Raw genomic sequence first — 24,906 nt, 5'->3', positions numbered from 1 at the left:
ACCACCAGAGTCAGTGCCCAGGAGGGCCCCGGAAGCCACAGCCCCGCTGGGCAATGAGGGACCGCCATGGCACACACCGCTGCACAGGTCAGAGACAGCAAAGTCAAGCACCGCTGAACAGGGCAAAGACCGCCATGGCAAGCACCGCTGAACAGGGCAAAGACCGCCATGGCAAGCACCGCTGAACTGATCAGAGACAGCAAAGTCAAGCACCGCTGAACAGGGCAAAGACTGCCATGGCAAGCACCGCTGAACAGGGCAAGCACCGCTGAACAGGGCAAGCACCGCCAACACAAGCATCACTAGCCCATGTGCGGCAGGGGCAGTGACAGAACTGGGACTGTCCCAGGGAGAGTGCGGCACTCTGGGCACCGGTCCCCCTCCAGAACCAGTGGAGACCTGCATCCACTCCGTCTGTCCTGCACAGGATGAAGCACTCTGGGCACCAGTCCCCCCTCCAGAACCAGTGGAGACCTGCATCCACTCCGTCTGTCCTGCACAGGATGAAGCACTCTGGGCACCAGTCCCCCTACAGAACCAGTGGAGACTGTTATCCACTTGAGAGACTGAGGCTTTGCACTCCCCAGGATTGAACAGTGGGCAAACCACCCACTGTAGAGATTTGAGAGACTGTGGCTTTGCACTCCCCAGGATGGTACAGTGGGCAAACCACCCACTGTAGAGACTTGAGAGACTGTGGCTTTGCACTCCCCAGGAAACCACCCACTGTAGAGACTTGAGAGACTGTGGCTTTGCACTCCCCAGGATGGTACAGTGGGCAAACCACCCACTGTAGAGACTTGAGAGACTGTGGCTTTGCACTCCCCAGGATGGTACAGTGGGCAACCCACCCACTGTAGAGACTTGAGAGACTGTGGCTTTGCACTCCCCAGGAAACCACCCACTGTAGAGACTTGAGAGACTGTGGCTTTGCACTCCCCAGGATGGTACAGTGGGCAAACCACCCACTGTAGAGACTTGAGAGACTGTGACTTTGCACTCCCCAGGATGATACAGTGGGCAAACCACCCACTGTAGAGACTTGAGAGACTGTGGCTTTGCACTCCCCAGGATACATCAATGGGCATGGAGCCCCGTCGTGGATCTGGCGCAGTGCTGTCATCCGGCTGAGGTGCCCCCCCTTCCCTTCCCCCTGAGGTGCCTGTTGTATTTCTATCTGATGCCCCTTCTGTGTTCTCTCCGTTTCTGGACAGGTATCTTGTGTGGGTCTCGCCCATGCATTTTGGGCCCAGTGGTCCACAGACATTGAATAGTGCATACCTGCACTACTAATCGTGATGTATATTTTTGGAATGTATATATATTTCTGTATATATTAGCTTACTGTATTTTGATACATTACAATGGTTGCACTCATTTCCTTTTGTCTTTGCATTCTTCCGGGGGGGTTGGGGGTTGTTACTGTGATGTTTGGAAATGCATTGGTGTGTGTGTTGTAGTGTGCGAGGGTCGGGTGGGGGTGGGGGTGTTGCGTGTGTGTGTCCCTGACTTTTGCCTCCCCCTCCCCTATGTCGTAGGTGCAGTACTCACCGCTGTCTTCGGCGCCGGCGTTGCTGATGTTCATAGAGGAGCAGGAACACTATCGCAGGGAGTATTTGGAGTTCCGGCTCCATGGTGCCCTCCTTCCTCGTGGAGTGTGTTAAGGTGAGCGTTTTCCCATTGAAATGGCTGTTTCCGTTGTGTTTTTATCCACGGTGAATCCGCCCCGGAAAAGGTGGCAGATTGGCCTGTTGTAATACTGTGGGCGGTACTTTGTCTTCCGCCTGTCTGTTGGCGGTGACCGCCGCGCTGCTTGTCTGTACCGCCATGGCGGTCGGAGTGTTAAAGTGGCTGTCTATGTTGGCGGTTTCCGCCACGGTCATAATTCCCTTTTTTTTTCGCCAGCCTGTTCGCGGTATTACCGCCGCTTTAACACCGTCCGCCAGGGTTGTAATGACCCCCATAATCTCCTGACATCCTTGGGAGCGCACACACAAAGACATCATCTCCTGACACCCCTGGGAGCATGCACAGAAGACATCATCTCCTGACACCTTGGGAGCGCACACACGAAGACATCATCTCCTGACACCTTGGAAGCGCGCACACGAAGACATCATCTCCTGACACCCCTGGAAGCATGCACAGGAAGACCTAATTGTGGCATCTCCTGCCCGCAGTACGGGGCCCTTGGAAACACAGGCCGTTCGGCGGCGGTCCGGGTAGCATGTCTAGGTGACGAGACGGGACTCTTTCCTTGGAGTATAAATACTACAGAGGGTGCTTCACCCGGGGGGGTGGAATCTGACATGAGTGCGTGAACATGTAATCCTTTCACACCTAAAATGATGTCTTTGATTTTCTTTTCCTTCGGCGTATAAAGCTGCTGTTGTTGAGGGTTTTGCGCGGTAATACCTGGATAACCACAGGATGTATGAATTAAGGAATGGCACCTGGCCGTTTTATCATTATAAAAGTATTTTTTAACATCTGGGATATTGAAGAGGCAAGAACCCTTGTTGGGGGTCTAACTTTGGCCGGCTACTATGATTATATGAACCTTCGTGAGGTTTTTCATGCTTGCAGGCTCAATGACGTGTTGAGGGCTCGAGTGTGTGGTGTACAGGTATAATGGAACCTCAATTGAACCATTGACGAGACCATATGATTATATGAACCTTGGGGAGGTTTTTCAAACTTGCAGGCTCAATGATTCATCTAGGGCTCGAGTGTGTGGTGTACACATATTATGGAACCTCAATTGAACCCTTAGTATGAGCGTATGATTATATGAACCTTGCAGGCTCAATGATTTGTCGAGGGTTCGAGTGTGTTGTGTAGAGGTATAATGGAACCTCATCTGAACCCTTGGTGGGAGCGTATGATTATGTGAACCTTGCAGGCTCAATGATTTGTCGAGGGCTCGAGTGTGTGGTGTACAGGTATAATGGAATCTTAAATGAACCACTGGTGAGAGCTTATGATTATATGGACCTTGGGGAAATTTTTCAAACTCACAGGCTCAATGATTCGTCGAGTGCTTGAGCTTGTGGTGCACAGGAATAATGAACATGAATTGAACCCTTGATGGGTGCTTTATATGTTCTTTCCTTTATCTACACTGACCAATTTTTGGGAAGTGTCACTGTCACAAGTTAGCAGGGTTTTATAAGTACACAACCTTTAAAGAGGTTTTTAAACCTGTCATTTCTCTGACTTATTTAAGGCTTGAGTTGGTGTTGTGCATGTCTTTTGAGGCACTGGTTGTGCCCACATAATAGATCGGCGAAACAATTAATCTGTCCGGGACTAAAAACTTAATAATAGGACACTCTATATAGGAAAAAGAGACACTAACACTGACGTCTGGATTTCAGAATCTGCTGCTATGTATATATGTATGTATATTTTTTCCATAATTGTGTGACAATAGGATGATCCCCCTGCCAGACACGCCTGATTCCCGACAAAGGGCAAGCTAGGGTAAGCAGTGACATTCCCCCCGAGCGTATTACAATGTTCCCACCAGGCTGGCCGGCGGTAACATCGTAATACGTGTTCCCTCTAGGCTGACAGTGGGAACAGTGTTAGGATATTGATCTTGGCACCTTTTAGGGAATCAAGGCCAATATCCTAGCACTGCAGCACCTTCGGAATGAACACTGTCTTTGTGGAGAAGTGTGGCTCAATGGTTAGAGCGGCAGACCCTGAAGCAGAGATCTGGCTCAAGACCAGGGTTCAAGTCCCGCTTCGGCAGGTCTTGGGCTCAATTCCCCTTGACCAGATAATTCTCGCCTCGGTGCCTAATCTAATTCATGGGTCCCACTCTGCAACTCTGGGCAATAGCTTGCTTAATCTCCACAACGGCCCCAACAGCGCTTGGATGCCTGGCTTCACAGGGAAAAGCCAGGAGGGGTTCCATAGCGGTATGAGTACAGCGCCTTGAGACCCTAACGGGTGAGTAGTGCGCTATACAAGTGCTAATTTACATTTTTACACATGCCAAGTGTGCTGGGAAGGGGAGCAGTGCAGGAGCTCCCCTGTAGCCCCTGGCTTTCCACCAGCCTTTTGGCTGGTGGAAAGAGGGGTTGTAATCAGCCAGGCGGCACCGAGTTCAGTCCCAACCTGGCTGGTTACAAGCCTGACTGCCGTCATGCCATGAGGAAACATGTTCCTGGCGGGAGGGCGGTCCCCTGGTGGGTCTGTCCGCCAGGGTTGTAATTGGGTGGTCGGACCACCTCTGTTGCTTGGTCCAACTGTCAACGCGAGTGTGGCGGTCCTTGGACCGCCACACTTGTAATGCAGCCCATAATCCTTATATATCCATCTTGTGGTACTGTTTTGTCTCTGTACCCATTCGGTCACTGACCTTCCTGCAGTTAAAACTTACAAGGTAAGAGGCAAGTTGTGAGTCTGTAACAATGCGGTGGTCGCTCATACGGTAAGAAAATAATTCTGTATTTATGTCTGTTTCGTCTTTGGTCTTTCTCAAATTACTTTCTATAGGGTGAAATGGCACATCTGAACCTCTCCACATCTCTCTCCCATTCGTCACACCCTTCTGGGCTGTCCTCTCTTTCCCTAACTAAATTCTACTGTTTGACTATATCTCCCACCCCTTCCATTTAAATGAATATAAGTTAAATAGTTTGTTGACCTGTAAAGCACTGCGATACCTCCGTAGTACAGTGTTGCTGTAGAAAACTATAACATAAACTAAACATCTGTCTCTGTGCCTCTTTGGAGTGGGAAATAGCAAACTGAAAGTAAGGTCTGTAACTGTCTGCATTCTGTCCTTGGTCTCTTTTTTGGCAAGCAGACCCTGCTTCATATATGTGAAAGTACAGCCTTCTGTCCCTAGTTCCCCCACACGCCACTGAGTTAGAGTCAGGGCGCACAGATTTTTTGACCAATGTAAATGTTTTTGCTCTTAGTGTGTTGCTAGCTTGCTTATAAAGGTCCCATCAAAAACAAATCAAAAGCATAAAAGAGGCTAACTGTGCCTGATGATTCTGAAGCAAAACAAGCACATGTGCATAGGTTAGTGCCTGGTGCACACAGTCTACTATGTTGAGTAGAAACTGTCATGCTGAGACAATTCTATCTAATAACTCAAGGCTGCTTACAATCCTCAGGGGCATATTTATCAAACTTTCATGCAGCACAGCAAGCCACCCTGCTGCACTGCGTGAAACAGCAGAAATGGAACATATTTAATATTATACGCCGCATTCCTGTCCTTTCCTTGTGCTGCCGCACAATGTGCTGTCGAGAGTTAACACAGGCACCCTTGAGCACTGGTACAAGGGTACCTGCACTGCAGAAGAGATTATTTTTCCGCAGGAAGGGACACTTTCCTGAACAAAAACAACCCTCTGAGATGTTTTCCTCATCTCTATGTGCTGCAGAACGTAGCACACATAGAAAGAGGATATAATGAGGAGAAATGAAGTTGTTCCTCCTTGTTACGCCTCACCTAGGGAGGCGTTGCATTCTGATGCATTCTCAGGTCAACCAGTAATGGTAAATGTGGGAAAACGCCAAAATCCATAGGTGGCTGCATAGGAGCACCCACACTCTAGATTTATCAAGCCACGCAGTGCTATGCAAGGTGGCCTTGTGTGGCTTGATATATATGACCGTGTAGGTGCATTGCCCTTGCGTCCGCTTGCGTGGTGCAAGGATGACGCAACTCATTGATAAATCTGCCCCTTAGTATGTAGTACGTAGAATCTTCGCCATGCTAGAAACCTTTTCTGCAGTACCAACAAACCTCTGTAGAACATAATGAACGCAGGTCAACTGTCACCTGCACACAGAGTTACTCTTCAATACAAAGATTTATACCATATATATACACCTATAACTGCTGAACTTCTGTGTTTTGTTTAGATCAAAACGTTAATGTTGTCACTGGGAAATGTAACTAATTGTAACATTATGTTAACCTTTGTTTTTTCAGTGACTATACATATACATGTTTACATATACATGAATGTGTGTATGAACAAATATTTATAGATACATATACACATACATACAGACATACATATAACCCTTGTAGGCGGTCCCACCAGTTTTATCTATGGCCAAATGTGTGTCCCATCACCCTCTAAAATTCACTTCTAGAGACACATCTGACGGGGACAAGACCGAAACACCCCTCTAACTCGAGCACAACTCACAAAGCAAGCTTTGTTAACACAGTTTTAACCAGGGGTCCTTTGTTGGTCCATGAATGTCCATTCACTACCAAAATATTTTCAAACCAAGCAGAGCTAAAAGCTGGGCTTTCCTGAACACAACCATGTGTGTCTTGCAACCTGGCACACTTTGTCATAGCTCGAGGTCCACAGCGACAAGAGTAAAACATTGCTCTGGTCCTCACAACACCCAAGGAGTCCCACACAGGTTACAATATCACCTCACGCCCTCATCAGGCATTCTAGGTATGCTAGATGAAAACTGAAGAAAGACTCTAGGGCTCTGAGGGCCACACTAGGGGTTGTTTGCCCCACGTAAATACTACGCAGGCACATCTTAAGGATTTTGGGGGCCCAGGCCAAGCATACATTGGGGGCCTCTGCTCGAAACAGCTTTGAATTTATGATCCAATTTCAGCACTTTCAGGCCCTCCTTGGTCCGGTCACTGACGGTGACACAAACTGGTCTAAATTCTAAATGTGTTTACATCTAATAGTTGGGGGTACTGATGTGTCTTTTCAATTTTGTAACACAGCAGCAGCTCAGTAATATCACCGCAACTAATATCTGGGACACCCTCCCAATTCTCATGTGTGAGGTCCCCTGTTTTGATGTAAAATAAACTTTTTTATAGATATTCCATGAAACACAAAGACAACAGTTCTCTGCAAAACGTCTGTATTAGACTCTCACACATCACCCACAATAAAAATAAAACATGAAAAAGGTATTTAAAAGTATCTAAGAATTATTCAAAGCAATAAGCTCTGTAGACCAAAGTTGCACCTCCCCTGCCCCCCAGGGGCCAGAACCCACTATTCCCGCGCCTTAAAACGTGAAGTGAAGTTGCTGAGCTGTGTTGCGTGAAAGGAAGATAGCAGAATTGTGCCAAATTTTCAAAGAAATGGCACAGATCTGGTTTCTCCCTCCACTGTCGCCGTATGGGCTGCCTAGCGCCTACCCAGGCACCCTTGCACTATAGCGCCACGGTGCCCCCGTTGTATTCCGCAGCAAAGTGGTTGTGCAGTGATTGGAAATGAATTTTATCAGATAAGTATTCAAAATGACACCAATAACAGCTCCCCTGAAGACCCCGCAGCTTACAAGTAAAATGAAAATATTGGCGCACTAAAGCATTTTAATTACGAGCTGTGTCACCATTAAGGCATAATTACCAGGAACATTTTATGAAATCAGATGGAGCATTTATTTATGCCATACATTACTGCGGGAAATAATTAATGTACAATGAATCATGAAGCCGCGGAATGAAGAGCATGTGTTTTTTTTCTTCACTATTAGGGGCCAGTGAGGCAATGTGCCTAACTGATTTTAGCTAAAAGAGACTTTTCCAAATTTAATGCATCTAAAAGTAAAATATACGAATTTTGGCTTAGTGGTAAAAGTGCAGGTAATCCGTCTCCCACAGAAAAAGTATCGCACTGAGACCCATATTTATACTTTTTTAGCACCGCATTTGCGACGCTTTTTGACGCAAAAGTGGCGCCATCTTACAAAATACAATTATATTTTGTAAGTTGGCGCCACTTTTGCGTCAAAAAATGACGCAAATGCAGCGCTAAAAAAGTATAAATATGGGCCTGAAATTGAAATCCCATCTCGAGTTTAAAAGGTAATTGAACTGTCGTGCCACAAGAGGGCACCACACAAATGTCTGCAATACATGTCAAAGCATAGTAGTATATTGGACACCCTTTAATTGATGTATAACTGTCAAAGTAGAAGCAAGAGCTGGCGACAACGAGGTCTAAAAAGCTTTTAAAAAACATAGAATACAACGAAACAAAATTGCCAGAGTCAGATGTCACCCTCAAAGTAACAAAAAATCTACATTGTTTACTGCATATAGGTACTAAGGCCCCTATGTACAAAAGCTTTCATAAAGGATAGAATCACAATGTCACCTGTTAAGAAATGCAAAACAGCCTTTTCCAATGTACAATGGCCTCTTTGGCGTTGCACACTGCGATTTTTACCCTGTAGAAATCTCATTTTGCGATTTACAAAATGGGAAATCGCAAATAGGGATTTCCTGTTTGTGACTACCTAAACACGTGTACAAAGCATTTCCTAAATGCAAAATAGGCATCCAGGAAATGCTATTACCATTGAACCCAATTCAATTGTAAATATGTGCAAATTCCAAAAAGGCACGCAAAATGCACATTTTGCAGTGCCTTGAAGTATGTACTTCAACCAAGTGCATAGGAGTGCTTTGAAGGTGCCAATTTTCTCCCCTTAGATTTAAGGGGGGCTTAGGCCCATAGGTAGGGAAGGTTTTGCTTTTCCAAAATTGCGATTTCCTATTAGGGATTGCGACTCCATAGATATACTATTAGGAAATCACAATTTTAGTACATTGCATATTCTATTTCCTATATAGTGATTTCTTAGGAGTGGTTATTTAGTAAATGCAAATTGAAAGTTTCATACATATGGCCCAGACGTTTTGCACATATGTCTGAAAGTTCTCAATTGAAATAACGATGTGGAAATGTAGTCCCTTCACAGGAAATATGCAATATTTTACAATAAAGTTTATTTTAAGTCCATTGCCCAACTGGAGACCCATCGCATGTTGGATTCGGTCCAGTCATGCTTTTCTTTGGCCCATGGCGATAGGCCCCGTTAGTCACCACTATTAACGATCTTCTCTCTTCTATGTGAAGACAAAACAGTGCAGGGTCTTCTTCTCTGCTCTACAGATTGTGACACCTTGACAGTGGCTTCCTGTTAGGTTTGTTTGTCTACAGTGGTGGGTGTCACTCAATGCACTATCATTGTTCAGGTATTTCTTCTGGAAAATTGATGTACATTGGGCGATGGAAGTCCTTCGTCCTACAAAGTGCCATGGGTCTAGCTATTGCTGAGGGCTTCGCCGATCTCCACATGCTCCTCAATGTTGATATGTGTCCCCTATGTGAGGACTCAACTTTCAAGTTTCTGCAGATTAACACCCATATTTATGCTTTTTGCAGCAAAACTGCGCTAATGCAATATTGCAGCAAAAAGTTTAGCGTCAGCTTGCGTCATTTAAAAATGCCAGCCAAGCGCCGTATTTATTGAATGTCGCAAGACAGCGGTAAACTTGGGCTAGCGTCTTAGAAGAAGACGCTAGCCAGGTGGGGGTGGCCATAGGGAAGGGGGGGGTTGTGATTAGAGGCAAAAGAAAATGCCTCTAACCAGACTAGCGCCATCTCCTGGCACTCAACCACCAAAACATGACTCCTGTCTTAGGAAAGACAGGAGTCATGCCCACCACCCCAATGGCCCGCACAGAGGACAAGTGTCTCCAGGGCATGGACATTGAACCCTGTGCCATGCAGGACGCCCAATGTTAGGGCCGCCGATGGCACTTAAAAAAAAAATTTAAACCATACTTACCAATACTTACCTGAGATGGGGACCCCCATCCCCTGGTGTCCCTCTGGTATGGGTGGGGGTGTTCCTGAGGCTTGGGAAGGGCACCTTTGGACCCGTTCCATGTTGTCTGACCATGGAAATGGATCCACAGGTCCCCTAACGCCTGGTCTGACCCAGGTGTAAAATAAGGGTGCAAAGCAAGATTTGCACCATTATTTAGCCCCTCCTCCCACCTGTGTGCCATTTTAGCACGAGGGTATAAATATAGGGCTATGGGGATAGCCCCATTTTTAAGATGGGAACGCCTACCTTGCATCTCATTGACACAAGGGAGGTGCAAGCATCCAAAAAATGGTGCAAACTCCTATATTTTGACGTTAGACGTGTCTAACGTCAAAATATAAATATTGGTTTGCGCAGAATTTGCATAATAAAATGGTGCAAATTTGGCTCAAACAGGGTATAAATATGCCCCTAAGAGTACCTGCACAAGGGGGTCGTGGACCACCTGTCAGGAACCAACATTCCTTCTGATCCACACCATCAGAAAAGGATAAGTGCAAGTCAGCTTTGTTAATATAGAGTTTTTACAGCAAAATCCAGATATTCCTTTGTTGTCGTCCGCCCCTCCATCAGTGCCCATTCAGTATAACAATCTCTATGAGTCAAGCACAGCTACAACCTGGGGTGTCTAGAAGACAACCATGAAGGGGAAATGTTGAAAAACATTTTATTGTGTGTTACTGTTGTCTAATTGTGTTAGCAATCTGCTTACTGTCTGGTTTCTTATCTGAAAAAGTATAATCTCTGTCAACACCACCAAGAACATTCAATCTGCTCCACTTCACCTGATCCTACAACGCCGATACAATGGGAAACAATGGCGGCCTTTGCTTAAGAGTACTAGGCCCCAAATGTGGAACACCATGGGTCCCCAGATTAGAGCTGCGCCATGCTACCTCGATACAGGAAATTTAGGGAAATTATTTACTTGAATCATTTTTTCCAGAATTGCGATTGAAGAATAAAGGCTGGCGGATTCCACCTCATCCCGCTGGACTCAAATGACTGTTTGTAGTTTGTTTTACTTTTTATTTTGTACTTCTTATTACTATGAACTTGTTCTAAGGTGAGAGCCAGCTCTTAAATATCCATGTACCAAACTGAAGAAAAACACCCATTTTTGATAATTTGGCCAGAAATAAATCAGAGACCACAATAGTGTGGATCCACATAACTTTTGGGTACCTTTAGAAGGCAAGATCCCAGTACTTACCCCATCCAACACAGAGATACAGCCTAAATATTCTTTGTTCGGAGAAGCCGGACAGAACCAGGAGTGTGTGCAGGTAGGCGCCTTCCACCAGTAGCCAGTAGTAATTGGCTGCCACGCAGTACTGCATCATCACGAAGACCAGCCTGCAGCTCAGGGACTCCTGGAGTGGGAGAGAGAGCAGATGCTGTAGCAGGGATGTGCTGCTGTGTGACATGCACACTCTCCAGCCAGGCACTTCTAAGAGGCATCACATGTTATAACCAGCACATGAAATTGATAAATGTAGATAATTCAATTCACTCTGCCTTGATGCTCCTCTGATATATTGCTCCATACCAATTCGCACAAATAAAGACATTGAAAAATTATTACACTTTGGATTTTATTGAAATACAAAGGTAGATAGGCAGTGAACATTTTACAATTGAAACAGTGTAAAATCTATTACCTATACCTTTGAAATAAAATTGCACCCTTTTCGTTTTTTAGAAGCAAAAAATCTTCTGTGGATACTTTTCGGAAATAAAAGCCTTTGTTTTTAAAGTCCTATATGCCTGGTTCTGGGGTAGGAGTGATAAAGCCTGGTGCCAGGTTGAGGACAGATGGGCAATGAATGAAGCTCTATGCCTGGTTGTGTATGGGAGGAGTGATAAAAACCTATATCTGTTTGTGTACAGGAGGAGTGCTAACAAACCTATGCCTGGTTGTGCATGGGAGGAGTGATAAAAATCTATATATGGTTGTGCATGGAAGGAGTGATAAAACACATGCCTGGTTGTGCATGGGAGGAGTGGTAAAAACACAGGCCTGGTTGTGTACGAGAGGAGTGATAAAAACCTATGCCTGGTTGTGTGTGGGAGGAGTGATAAAAACACATGCCTGGTTGTGCATGGGAGGAGTGTAGGAGGCTGGCCTGGTTTGTAGTGGGTACCAAAGGTACTTACACCAGGTCCAGTTATCCCTTATTAGTGAAATGCAGTCAGTGTGTAGAAGCCAGGCTCTCCAGGGGTAGTGTGGATGAGCAGCCAAGGCCTAACTAGGAGTCATTCAAAGCTCAAACAATACCACTGTAGTCACACAGTACTTACACACATGAAAGACAATACTCAGTGTTACAAAAATAAAGGTACTTTATTTTGGTGACACCAATGCCAAAATATCTTAGAGACTATACTCCCTTATGAGGTAAGTAATATGCACAGTATATACACTAATACAGTATATACACTAATGCAGAATTAGCTGTAAAACAGTTACAGAACAGTGCAAATAGTGAAAACCACAATAGTTAGAAATGGGCCTCGGGGAACACAAACCATATACTAAAATAGTGGAATGCAGAAGTCGGTTTCCCACCTAGGCAAGTGTGGTGTGGAGAGGGGTGCTGGGAGTGTAAGAAAACACCAAAGGTGAGTAATAGAACCCACCCCAGAGCCCAGGAAAGCAGGAGTAAATCACAGTAAATTTCCTAGAACACACAAGAACATGTGATAGAAGATTTTGCAAGACCAGGAAGAGACTGCAAGACACCAATGATGGATTCCTGGACCTGAAGGCCTGTGGAAGAAGGGGACCAAGTCCAAAAAGCACTGAAGAGTCCAGGGTGAACAGGAGCCCCTGCTAACCCGGATGAAGGTGCAAAAGAAGAACCACCGGTGAAGAAGAACAGTCAGTATTGCACCCAAGAAGACAGATGCGGGTTCCTGGTTGGTGTAGATGATGTCCCATGCCGGATGGATGATTGCAGTCTGGTTTGCGTCGCTGGATTCCGCCAACAAGCCTTGGCACACGCAAAGCTCACAGTTAGCGTAAAATGGCGCTGCCCGGGACCATGAGGGACCTGGTGGACTCTACCCAAGAGGGGGAGGCAGAGGGGGCCCTCAGCAACTCAGAGAGCCTGCAGAAGACTAGGCAACATGCACAGGAGTCCCACAGCACAGGGACAAAGAAGGTGCAAAAGGAGGCCCACGCAGCACTACACAAAGGGATCCTGTGCCGTTGGAGGAAGGAGTGCTGGGGGCCGGAGCTGCACGGTGCACAAAGAACTTTGTGGAAGGATGCCACCAAGCCTTGGCAACTGCACAACATGAGGTGCACAGGGGTACTGTCGTGCGTGGGGAGGCAAGTTCTTACCTCCACCAAAATTGGACAGCTGGACTTCAGGACCATCGGGACCATTTCAGTCCACCACCCGTGTTGCTGGATCAACACACTTCTTCAGGAGAGGGGAACCAAGCCACTGGTCGTCGCTGCAGATGGGTGCCTGCTGAAGCAGGGAAGTGACTCCATCACTTCAAGGGAGATTCCTTCGTTCTTCTGGTGCAGCCTGAAGACAGGCAGTCCTCTCAGGATGCACGTCTGGGAAACAGTTGGAGTTGCTGGCAGGAGCTGAAGATACAATGTTGCAGAAGACATCTTTGCTTCTTTGTTGCAGTTTGTAGAGTTCCTGGAGGGTCCAAATTCAGTTTCGTCGATAGAAGGTGAAGTGAAGGATGCAGAGGATTCCTGCTGGAGTCTTCCAATCCGAATCTGAGGAAACACCCAGAGGAGAGACCCTAAATATCCCTGAAAGGGGGACTGGTCGGCTACACAGGTAAGCACCTATCAGGAGAGGGCTCTGACGTCACCTGCTGGCACTGGCCACTCAGATGCTCTCAGAGTTCCCCACCACCTTGGAATCCAAGATGGCAAAACCCAGGAACACTATGGAGGAGCTCTGGGCACCACCCCTGGGGTGGTGATGGACAGGGGACTGGCCACTCCCCTTTCATTTGTCCAGTTAGAGCAGGGACTGGGGTCCCTGAACCGGTGTATACTGGATTATGCAAGGAGGGCACCATCTGTGCCCTTTAAAGTATTTCCAGAGGCTCTGGGAGGCTACGCCTCCGAAGCCTGTAACACCTATTTCCAAAGGGAGAGGGTGTAACACCCCTCTCCCAAAGGAAATGCATTGTTCTGCCTCCTTGGGCTCGAGCTTCTTGAGCATCAGGAGGGCAGTAACCTGTCTGTGAGGTGGCAGCAGCGGGGGCTGCCTGGAAAACCTCAGAAGGCTGGCAGTACTGGGGGTCCACTGTGGAGCCCCCAGAGTGCGTGGAATTATACAACCAATGTTAGAATCAGCATTGGGGTATAATTGCAAGATGTTAGACACCTTACATGCCCATATTCGGAGTTATCAGTGTGAAGCTGGATATAGGTATTAACCTATGTCCAGTGCACGTGTAAAATGACATCCCCACACTACAAAGTCTGTGGAAATGGTCCTGGACGATGTGGGGGCACCTCTGCTAGTGCAGGGGGGCCCTCACACACAGGTACGCTGCACCCAGTCATCAGGGTAGGAAGGCTTGGTATATGGGTGACTTATAAGTGACCTGGTGCAGTGTAAATGGCAGTGAAAGGGTGCATGCACCATTTCACACAGGCTGCAGTGGCAGTCCTGTAGAAGCCTTTGAATGGGCTCCCTATGGGTGTCAAAAGAAATGCTGCAGCCCCCAGTGATTGCCTGGAACCCTAATGCAGGGGTTACCTAAGTACCATATACTAGAGACTTATAAGGGGTGACCAGTATGCCAATTTGGGATGAAATACTGGATTACCAATATGCAGTAAAAACATTTAGAGGAGAAAGAGCATGAGCACTGGGGTCCTGGTTAGCAAGATCCCAGTGACACTGTCAAACACTGACATCAGGCAGAAATTGGGGGTAACTTGCCAAGAAGATGGTACTTTCCTACAAGGAGTGAGAAAAACACATGCCTGGCTGTGTACAAGAGCAGTAATAAAAACCTATGCTTGGTTGTGCACGGGAGGGGTGACAAAAACACATGCCTGGTTGTGCACGGGAGGAGTGATAAAAACGCATGCCTGGTTGTGCTCAGGAGGAGTGAAAACGCATGCCGGTTGTGCACGGGAGGAGTGATAAACACATGCCTGGTTGTGCATGGGAGGAGTGATAAAAACAATTGCCTGGTTGTGCATGGGAGGAGTGATAAACACATGCCTAGTTGTTCATGGGAGGAGTGATAAAATCACATGGCTGGTTGTGTATGGGAGGACTGATAAACACATGCCTAGTTGTGTACAAGAGGAGCGATAAAAACCTGTGCTTGGTTGTGCACGGGAGGAGTGATAAAAACACATGCCTGGTTGTCCATGGGAGGAGTGATAAAAACAATTGCTTGGTTGTGCATGGGAGGAGTGATAAACACATGCCTGGTTGTGCACAGGAGAAGTGATAAAAACACATTCCTGGTTGTGTACGAGAGGAGTGATAAAAACCTATGCTTGTTGTGCACGGGAGGAGTGATAAACACATGCCTGGTTGTGCATGGGAGGAGTGATAAAAACTGGTGCTTGGTTGTGTATGGGAGGTGTGATAAAACCCTGTATATGGTTGTGTACAGTAGAAGTGATAAAACCCTGTATATGGTTGTGTACTGGTGGAGTATAAAAACCTATACCTCGTTGTGTACAGTAGGAGTGATAAAACCCTATGCCTGGTTGTGTATGGGAGGAGTGATAAAACCCTGTGCATGGTTGTGTACAGTAGGAGTGATACAAATCTATGCCTGGTTGTGTATGGGAGGAGTGATAAAACCCTGTACATGGTTGTGTACAGTAGGAGTGATACAAACCTATGCCTGGTTGTGTATGGGAGGAGTGATAAAACCCTGTGCATGGTTGTGTACAGTAGGAGTGATACAAACCTATGCCTGGTTGTGTATGGAGGAGTGATAAAACCCTGTACATGGTTGTGTACAGTAGGAGTGATAAAACCCTATGCCTGGTTGTGTATGGGAGGAGTGATAAAACCCTGTGCATGGTTGTGTACAGTAGGAGTGATACAAACCTATGCCTGGTTGTGTATGGAGGAGTAATAAAACCCTGTACATGGTTGTGTACAGTAGGAGTGATACAAACCTGTGCCTGGTTGTGTATGGGAGGAGTGATACAAACCTATGCCTGGTTGTGTATGGGAGGAGTGATAAAACCCTGTGCATGGTTGTGTACAGTAGGAGTGATACAAACCTATGCCTGGTTGTGTATGGGAGGAGTGATACAAACCTGTGCCTGGTTGTGTACAGTAGGAGTGATACAAACCTATGCCTGGTTGTGTATGGAGGAGTGATAAAACCCTGTACATGGTTGTGTACAGTAGGAGTGATACAAACCTACGCCTGGTTGTGTATGGAGGAGTGATAAAACCCTGTACATGGTTGTGTACAGTAGGAGTGATACAAACCTACGCCTGGTTGTGTATGGGAGGAGTGATAAAACCCTGTTCATGGTTGTGTACAGTAGGAGTGATACATACCTATGCCTGGTTGTGTATGGGAGGAGTGATAAACCTATGCCTGGTTGTGTATGGGAGGAGTGATAAAACCCTGTGCATGGTTGTGTACAGTAGGAGTGATACAAACCTATGCCTGGTTGTGTATGGAGGAGTGATAAAACCCTGTTCATGGTTGTGTACAGTAGGAGTGATACAAACCTATGCCTGGTTGTGTATGGGAGGAGTGATAAAACCCTGTTCATGGTTGTGTACAGTAGGAGTGATACAAACCTATGCCTGGTTGTGTATGGGAGGAGTGATAAAACCCTGTGCATGGTTGTGTACAGTAGGAGTGATACAAACCTATGCCTGGTTGTGTATGGAGGAGTGATAAAACCCTGTTCATGGTTGTGTACAGTAGGAGTGATACAAACCTATGCCTGGTTGTGTATGGGAGGAGTGATAAAACCCTGTTCATGGTTGTGTACAGTAGGAGTGATACAAACCTATGCCTGGTTGTGTATGGGAGGAGTGATAAAACCCTGTTCATGGTTGTGTACAGTAGGAGTGATACAAACCTATGCCTGGTTGTGTATGGGAGGAGTGATAAAACCCTGTTCATGGTTGTGTACAGTAGGAGTGATACAAACCTATGCCTGGTTGTGTATGGGAGGAGTGATAAAACCCTGTGCATGGTTGTGTACAGTAGGAGTGATACAAACCTATGCCTGGTTGTGTATGGAGGAGTGATAAAACCCTGTTCATGGTTGTGTACAGTAGGAGTGATACATACCTATGCCTGGTTGTGTATGGGAGGAGTGATAAAAACGCATGCCTGGTTGTGCTCAGGAGGAGTGAAAACGCATGCCGGTTGTGCACGGGAGGAGTGATAAACACATGCCTGGTTGTGCATGGGAGGAGTGATAAAAACAATTGCCTGGTTGTGCATGGGAGGAGTGATAAACACATGCCTAGTTGTTCATGGGAGGAGTGATAAAATCACATGGCTGGTTGTGTATGGGAGGACTGATAAACACATGCCTAGTTGTGTACAAGAGGAGCGATAAAAACCTGTGCTTGGTTGTGCACGGGAGGAGTGATAAAAACACATGCCTGGTTGTCCATGGGAGGAGTGATAAAAACAATTGCTTGGTTGTGCATGGGAGGAGTGATAAACACATGCCTGGTTGTGCACAGGAGAAGTGATAAAAACACATTCCTGGTTGTGTACGAGAGGAGTGATAAAAACCTATGCTTGTTGTGCACGGGAGGAGTGATAAACACATGCCTGGTTGTGCATGGGAGGAGTGATAAAAACTGGTGCTTGGTTGTGTATGGGAGGTGTGATAAAACCCTGTATATGGTTGTGTACAGTAGGAGTGATAAAACCCTGTATATGGTTGTGTACTGGTGGAGTATAAAAACCTATACCTCGTTGTGTACAGTAGGAGTGATAAAACCCTATGCCTGGTTGTGTATGGGAGGAGTGATAAAACCCTGTGCATGGTTGTGTACAGTAGGAGTGATACAAATCTATGCCTGGTTGTGTATGGGAGGAGTGATAAAACCCTGTACATGGTTGTGTACAGTAGGAGTGATACAAACCTATGCCTGGTTGTGTATGGGAGGAGTGATAAAACCCTGTGCATGGTTGTGTACAGTAGGAGTGATACAAACCTATGCCTGGTTGTGTATGGAGGAGTGATAAAACCCTGTACATGGTTGTGTACAGTAGGAGTGATAAAACCCTATGCCTGGTTGTGTATGGGAGGAGTGATAAAACCCTGTGCATGGTTGTGTACAGTAGGAGTGATACAAACCTATGCCTGGTTGTGTATGGAGGAGTAATAAAACCCTGTACATGGTTGTGTACAGTAGGAGTGATACAAACCTGTGCCTGGTTGTGTATGGGAGGAGTGATACAAACCTATGCCTGGTTGTGTATGGGAGGAGTGATAAAACCCTGTGCATGGTTGTGTACAGTAGGAGTGATACAAACCTATGCCTGGTTGTGTATGGGAGGAGTGATACAAACCTGTGCCTGGTTGTGTACAGTAGGAGTGATACAAACCTATGCCTGGTTGTGTATGGAGGAGTGATAAAACCCTGTACATGGTTGTGTACAGTAGGAGTGATACAAACCTACGCCTGGTTGTGTATGGAGGAGTGATAAAACCCTGTACATGGTTGTGTACAGTAGGAGTGATACAAACCTACGCCTGGTTGTGTATGGGAGGAGTGATAAAACCCTGTTCATGGTTGTGTACAGTAGGAGTGATACATACCTATGCCTGGTTGTGTATGGGAGGAGTGATAAACCTATGCCTGGTTGTGTATGGAGGAGTGATAAAACCCTGTGCATGGTTGTGTACAGTAGGAGTGATACAAACCTATGCCTGGTTGTGTATGGAGGAGTGATAAAACCCTGTTCATGGTTGTGTACAGTAGGAGTGATACAAACCTATGCCTGGTTGCGTATGTGCAAAGAGACCAAGGTGAGTCATCAGCAAAATTGAAGCATGTGTGCCTTTCTCTTGGACTCAGAAGAAGTTGGCCATATATAGATAGATATATTTATTCATATTCCACCCAAACGTCAAGGAGAGAGGCACACACAGTGCAGTTGTGCAGTGTTTAATTATTCAAGTGTTCACGGCAACACGCTCTCCTGCGGCTCCACAACAGAGGTTGTCTTGATCAGTCGTGATGCTTGCAAGGAACATCTACAGGAGCTTGTAGATTATTTCCGATGCGAGGGTATCCTCTGCATGTCATGCAGCAAGAAACTGAAAAGTCTTTGCAATTACCCAGCAAGCAATTACTTGGAATGCCAACAGCAGAAACAAAAGTGACAGAAAAATCCTATTTGTGGTTGACCATCCCAAATCTGCTCCCAAGTATAGAAACAGAAAGCAAAAAACATTTCACTTATCCTCCTAGCAAACACTGCAAAAGGTTTTCCCAAAACCGACAGTCATTGCTTATTTCTAACTTTCCAACTGGGAGTTTTGTGTAATAGACACAGAAAACAGTTGTGCATCTAGATAATTGGTGATGACCTTTTATCAGCACTCTGAGACAGTGCCCTAAATGAGATCATCCAACAAACACAACCAATAAAATAAATACATCAAACACAGAATTGGACATAACACATTTGGAGAATTTACTGTAAATAAATAGTATGTTTGCAACAGATTAAAGGGTAGTTTTAACAATGTATAGAGTCACTTTAAATCAGTTCAGCTACAGGAGTGTGCTAGTTGGTTGGTACGTTCAAAGAATGACTTTTTTATCAAGTAAAGAAGGAATATACTTTAGTAACAATGCTCAGATCAGAGTGGGAGATGTCTTCATGTTGCATCCCTGTCCCTGTTTCCGCACCATCCACATACCCTTCTATTTGTCACATTTAAATCTGTTCTTAATCAGACAGTGTCACAGTCAGTGCTCAATCTGTGAGAAAGAAAGTGCCAGGGCCTCAGCAGGAGGCCCCTGCAGCTGGCACCGCCTATTGCCCCCGCAGCGCTGCCAATGACAGAACCAACACAACTACTAACCATCACACACCTACAAGTGTGAGCATTCCAGACTCCCAAAGCTGTAAGAATGGCTTCTGCGGCAGGGATGAGTATTTTTAATGTATATTCAACTAATAAACAACAGTACTTGTGCTCATCTGTAAATCAGACAACCTGCGCTAGTGCCGGTGCTAACAATGAAGTGCTGGTGTCAAGCACCGGAAAACACCGGCTCAAATTAAGCACTGCCCCCAGGAGCTCAATCAGCCGGCTGAGAGAGCTGGATGGCTCATAATTTAGAAAGCAGCCCTGTCCCCCAGGCCCAGCTCCTGGGACACTGAAAAGATACAGATATGAGAAGGACTAGAGACTTACCTGGTATGAAATGAGCCCATCCCACTGGTGGCCGTGGGTGGCGGTGCTGTACATCCATTTCAAGACAGAATCCTTAATGAAGACCGACAGGGCTCGCAGGATGAAGGAGGCGAAAAGATTCAGATGGATGTAGTTTCTGGTGCAGTGCAAATGTCTATGAAGGATACAGAGAAACAGCAGTGATGACTTTGAGGTTGTTTAGTATGAGGAGACAATCTTCATCTTTTCAAACTACTGTTGAGGAAACAATGGATGGAAGAAAAAGTTTCATAAAAAATGTAATATGTTGAACATTATTGTTGTTTCTCCTCAGATTGATTAGGAATGTTCTATTACTTACCGGTAATTCCATTACTCTGAGTCCTCCCTTGCTCGTTTCGGTTGCGAGGAGAGTCCTCCTGCACAATCACTGCCTCTAAATCAAGCTAGAAAGCTAAACATCTGTCCTGCTGCTCCCACCAGGTATAATAATGCTGTCTCCCCAGCACATCTGAATATCATTAAGCTGATCAAAAACCTCCTTTCCCTGTCGAGTCTGCCCGGCAGTCCCACTAACAGGAGACAGAGAAGAAAGTGATGATTGAAAAGATGATGAATTAGGTGAGAACATCAGTGTGTAACTTGGGCATCACTTCTTTTTTTACTTCTTTATTTCAGTCATGACTGAATTAGGAATTCCCAAGCATGAAAAAGCTGAGACACAATGAGAAGAAACCACACTATCAGTGGAACCTTGTAGGAGGCTGGACTGGCTTGTAGTGAGTACCAAGGGGTACTTGCACCTTGCGCCAGGCCCAGTTATCCCTTATTAGTGTATAGGGTGTCTAGCAGCTTAGGCTGATAGATAATGGTAGCTTAGCAGAGCAGCTCAGGCTGAACTAGGAGACGAGTGAAGCTCCTACAGTACCACTAGTTTCATATGCACAATATCATAAGAAAACACAATACACAGATATACTCAAAATAAAGGTACTTTATTTTTATGACAATATGCCAAAGTATCTCAGTGAGTACCCTCAGTATGAGGATAGCAAATATACACAAGATATATGTACACAATACCAAAATATGCAGTAATAGCAATAGAAAACAGTGCAAACAATGTATAGTCACAATAGAATGCAATGGGGGCACATAGGGATAGGGTGCAACACAAACCATATACTCTAGAAGTGGAATGCGAATCACGAATGGACCCCAAACCTATGTGACCTTGTAGAGGGTCGCTGGGACTGTAAGGAAACAGTGAGGGTTAGAAAAATAGCCCACCCCAAGACCCTGAAAAGTGGGTGCAAAGTGCACCTAAGTTCCCCAAAGAGCACAGAAGTCGTGATAGGGGAATTCTGCAGGAAAGACCAACACCAGCAATGCAACAACAATGGATTTCCAGACGAGAGTACCTGTGGAACAAGGGGACCAAGTCCAAAAGTCACGATCAAGTCGGGACTGGTCAGATGCCCAGGAAATGCCAGCTGTGGGTGCAAAGAAGCTGCCACTGGATGGTAGAAGCTGAGGATTCTGCAAGAACGACAAGGGCTAGAAACTTCCCCTTTGGAGGATGGATGTCCCACGTCGTGAAGGGTCGTGCAGAAGTGTTTTCCTGCAGAGAGACCGCAAACAAGCCTTGCTAGCTGCAAAGGTTGCAGTTAGGGTTTTTGGATGCTGCTGTGGCCCAGGAGGGACCAGGATGTCGCCAATTGCGTGAGGGGACAGAGGGGGCGTCCAGCAAGACAAGGAGCCCTCTCAGAAGCAAGCAGCACCCGGAGAAGTGCCGGAACAGGCACTACGAAGTGGAGTGAAACAGTGCTCACCCGAAGTTACACGAGAGAGTCCCACACCGCCGGAGGACAACTCAGGAGGTTGTGCAATGCAGGTTAGAGTGCTGGTGACCCAGGCTTGGCTGTGCACAAAGGAAATCCTCGGTGAGTGCACAGGAGCTGGAGTAGCTGCAAAACACACGGTTCCCAGCAATGCAGTGTAGCGTGGGAAGGCAAGGACTTTCCTCCACCAAACTTGGACTGAAGAGTCACTGGACTGTGGGAGTCACTTGGACAGAGTTGCTGAGTTCAAGGGACCTCGCTCGTCGTGCTGAGAGGAGACCCAGAGGACCAGTGAAGCAGTTCTTTGGTGCCTGCGGTTGCAGGGGGAAGATTCCGTCGACCCACAGGAGATTTCTTCGGAGCTTCTAGTGCAGACAGGAGGCAGACTACCCCCACAGCATGCACCACCAGGAAAAGAGTCGAGAAGGCGGCAGGATCAGCGTTACAAGGTCGCAGTAGTCGTCTTTGCTACTTTGTTGCAGTTTTGCAGGCTTCCAGTGCGGTCAGCAGTCGATTCCTTGGCAGAAGGTGAAGAGAGAGATGCAGAGGAACTCTGATGAGCTCTTGCATTCGTTATCTAAGGAATTCCCCAAAGCAGAGACCCTAAATAGCCAGAAAAGAGGGTTTGGCTACTCAGGAGAGAGGATAGGCTAGCAACACCTGAAGGAGCCTATCAGAAGGAGTCTCTGACGTCACCTGCTGGCACTGGCCACTCAGAGCAGTCCAGTGTGCCAGCAGCACCTCTGTTTGCACGATGGCAGAGGTCTGGAGCACACTGGAGGAGCTCTGGGCACCTCCCAGGGGAGGTGCAGGTCAAGGGAGTGGTCACTCCCCTTTCCTTTGTCCAGTTTCGCGCCAGAGCAGGGCTGAGGGATCCCTGAACCGGTGCAGACTGGCTTATGCAGAGATGGGCACCATCTGTGCCCATCAAAGCATTTCCAGAGGGTGGGGGAGGCTACTCCTCCCCAGCCCTGACACCTTTTTCCAAAGGGAGAGGGTGTAACACCCTCTCTCTGAGGAAGTCCTTTGTTCTGCCTTCCTGGGCCATGCCTGGCTGGACCCCAGGAGGGCAGAAACCTGTCTGAGGGGTTGGCAGCAGCAGCAGCTGCAGTGAAACCCCGGGAAAGGTAGTTTGGCAGTACCTGGGTCTGAGCTAGAGACTCGGGGGATCATGGAATTGTCTCCCCAATGCCGTGACAATTCCATGATCCTAGACATGTTACATGGCCATGTTCGGAGTTACCATTGTGACGCTACACATATGTCGTGACATATGTATAGTGCACGCGTGTAATGGTGTCCCCGCACTCACAAAGTCCTGGGAATTTGCCCTGAACAATGTGGGAGCACCTTGGCTAGTGCCAGGGTGCCCACACACTAAGTAACTTAGCACCCAACCTTTACCAGGTAAAGGTTAGACATATAGGTGACTTATAAGTTACTTAAGTGCAGTGGTAAATGGCTGTGAAATAACGTGGACGTTATTTCACTCAGGCTGCACTGGCAGGCCTGTGTAAGAATTGTCAGATCTCCCTATGGGTGGCACAAGAAATGCTGCAGCCCATAGGGATCTCCTGGAACCCCAATACCCTGGGTACCTCAGTACCATATACTAGGGAATTATAAGGGTGTTCCAGCATGCCAATGTAAATTGGTGAAATTGGTCACTAGCCTGATAGTGACAATTTGGAAAGAGAATGAGAGAGCATAACCACTGAGGTTCTGGATAGCAGAGCCTCAGTGAGACAGTTAGTCATAACACAGGTAACACATATAGGGCACACTTATGAGCACTGGGGCCCTGGCTGGCAGGGTCCCAGTGACACATACAACTAAAACAACATATATACGGTGAAATATGGGGGTAACATGCCAGGCAAGATGGTACTTTCCTACAAACCTTCTGCTGCAAGAAACCACACCAACAGTGGAACCTGCTGTTGCAGGAAACCACACCAACAGTGGAACCTGCTAAAAGAAGAAACCACACTAAGAGTGGAAACGTCTGCAAGAAACTTCACTAAGAGTGGAAACTGCTCCATGAAACCACACTAACAGTGGAAACTGCTGCAAGAAACCAAACTAACTGTAGAAACTGCTACAAGAAGACACCCCACTAACAGTGGAAACTCTTGCAAGAAACTAAACTAAGAGAGGAATCTGCTGCAAGACAAATCCACACTAACAGTGGAAACTACTCCAAGAAACCACACCAACAGTGAAGCCTGCTAAAAGAAGAAACCACACTAACAATTGAAATGTTTGCAAGAAACTACACAAACAGTGGAAACTGCTCCAAGAAACCACACTATCAGTGGAACCTGCTGCTGCAGGAAACCACACCAACAGTGGAACCTGCAAAAAGAAGAAACCACACTAACAATGGAAACGTCTGCAAAAAACTACACTAACAGTGGAAACTGCTCCAAGAAACCACACTATCAGTGGAACCTGCTGAAAGAAACCAAACTAACTGTATAAACTGCTGCAAGAAGAAATCACACTAACAGTGGAAACTCTTGCAAGAAACTAAACTAAGAGTGGAAACTGCTGCAAGAAAAATCCACACTAACAGTGGAAACTGCTCCAAGAAACCACACCAACAGTGGAACCTGCTAAAAGAAGAAACCACACTAACAATTGAAATGTTTGCAAGAAACTACACTAACAGTGGAAACTGCTCCAAGAAACCACACTATCAGTGGAACCTGCTGCTGCAGGAAACCACATCAACAGTGGAACCTGCAAAAAGAAGAAACCACACTAACAATGGAAACGTCTGCAAAAAACTACACTAACAGTGGAAACTGCTCCAAGAAACCACACTAACAGTGGAAACTGCTGCAAGAAACCAAACTAACTGTAGAAACTGCTACAAGAAGAAACCCCACTAACAGTGGAAACTCCTACAAGAAACTAAACTAAGAGTGGAAACTGCTGCAAGAAAAATCCACACTAACAGTGGAAACTGCTCCAAGAAACCACACCAACAGTGGAACCTGCTAAAAGAAGAAACCACACTAACAATGGAAACGTTTGCAGGAAACTACA

At 46.4% G+C, this 24,906-nt stretch overlaps 1 protein-coding gene across 1 annotated transcript in view; it reads right to left on the bottom strand.

The window, feature by feature from the left end:
- GLP1R (glucagon like peptide 1 receptor) overlaps positions 1–24,906 on the bottom strand; it is a 960,977-nt gene that overhangs the window by 426,425 nt on the left and 509,646 nt on the right. Inside the window, exons 5-6 of the mRNA XM_069236652.1 lie at positions 20,036–20,189; positions 10,865–11,024 (exon numbers count right to left, since the gene is read on the bottom strand). Coding sequence (XP_069092753.1) covers positions 10,865–11,024; positions 20,036–20,189 — 314 coding nt within the window. The remainder of the gene's footprint in view (positions 1–10,864; positions 11,025–20,035; positions 20,190–24,906) is intronic.

The sequence above is a fragment of the Pleurodeles waltl genome, chromosome 5 (genome assembly GCF_031143425.1).
Source record: "Pleurodeles waltl isolate 20211129_DDA chromosome 5, aPleWal1.hap1.20221129, whole genome shotgun sequence".
NCBI lineage: Eukaryota > Metazoa > Chordata > Amphibia > Caudata > Salamandridae > Pleurodeles > Pleurodeles waltl.
Note: the sequence above shows the minus strand (reverse complement) of the source record. Positions and strands in the feature narration are given on the sequence as shown.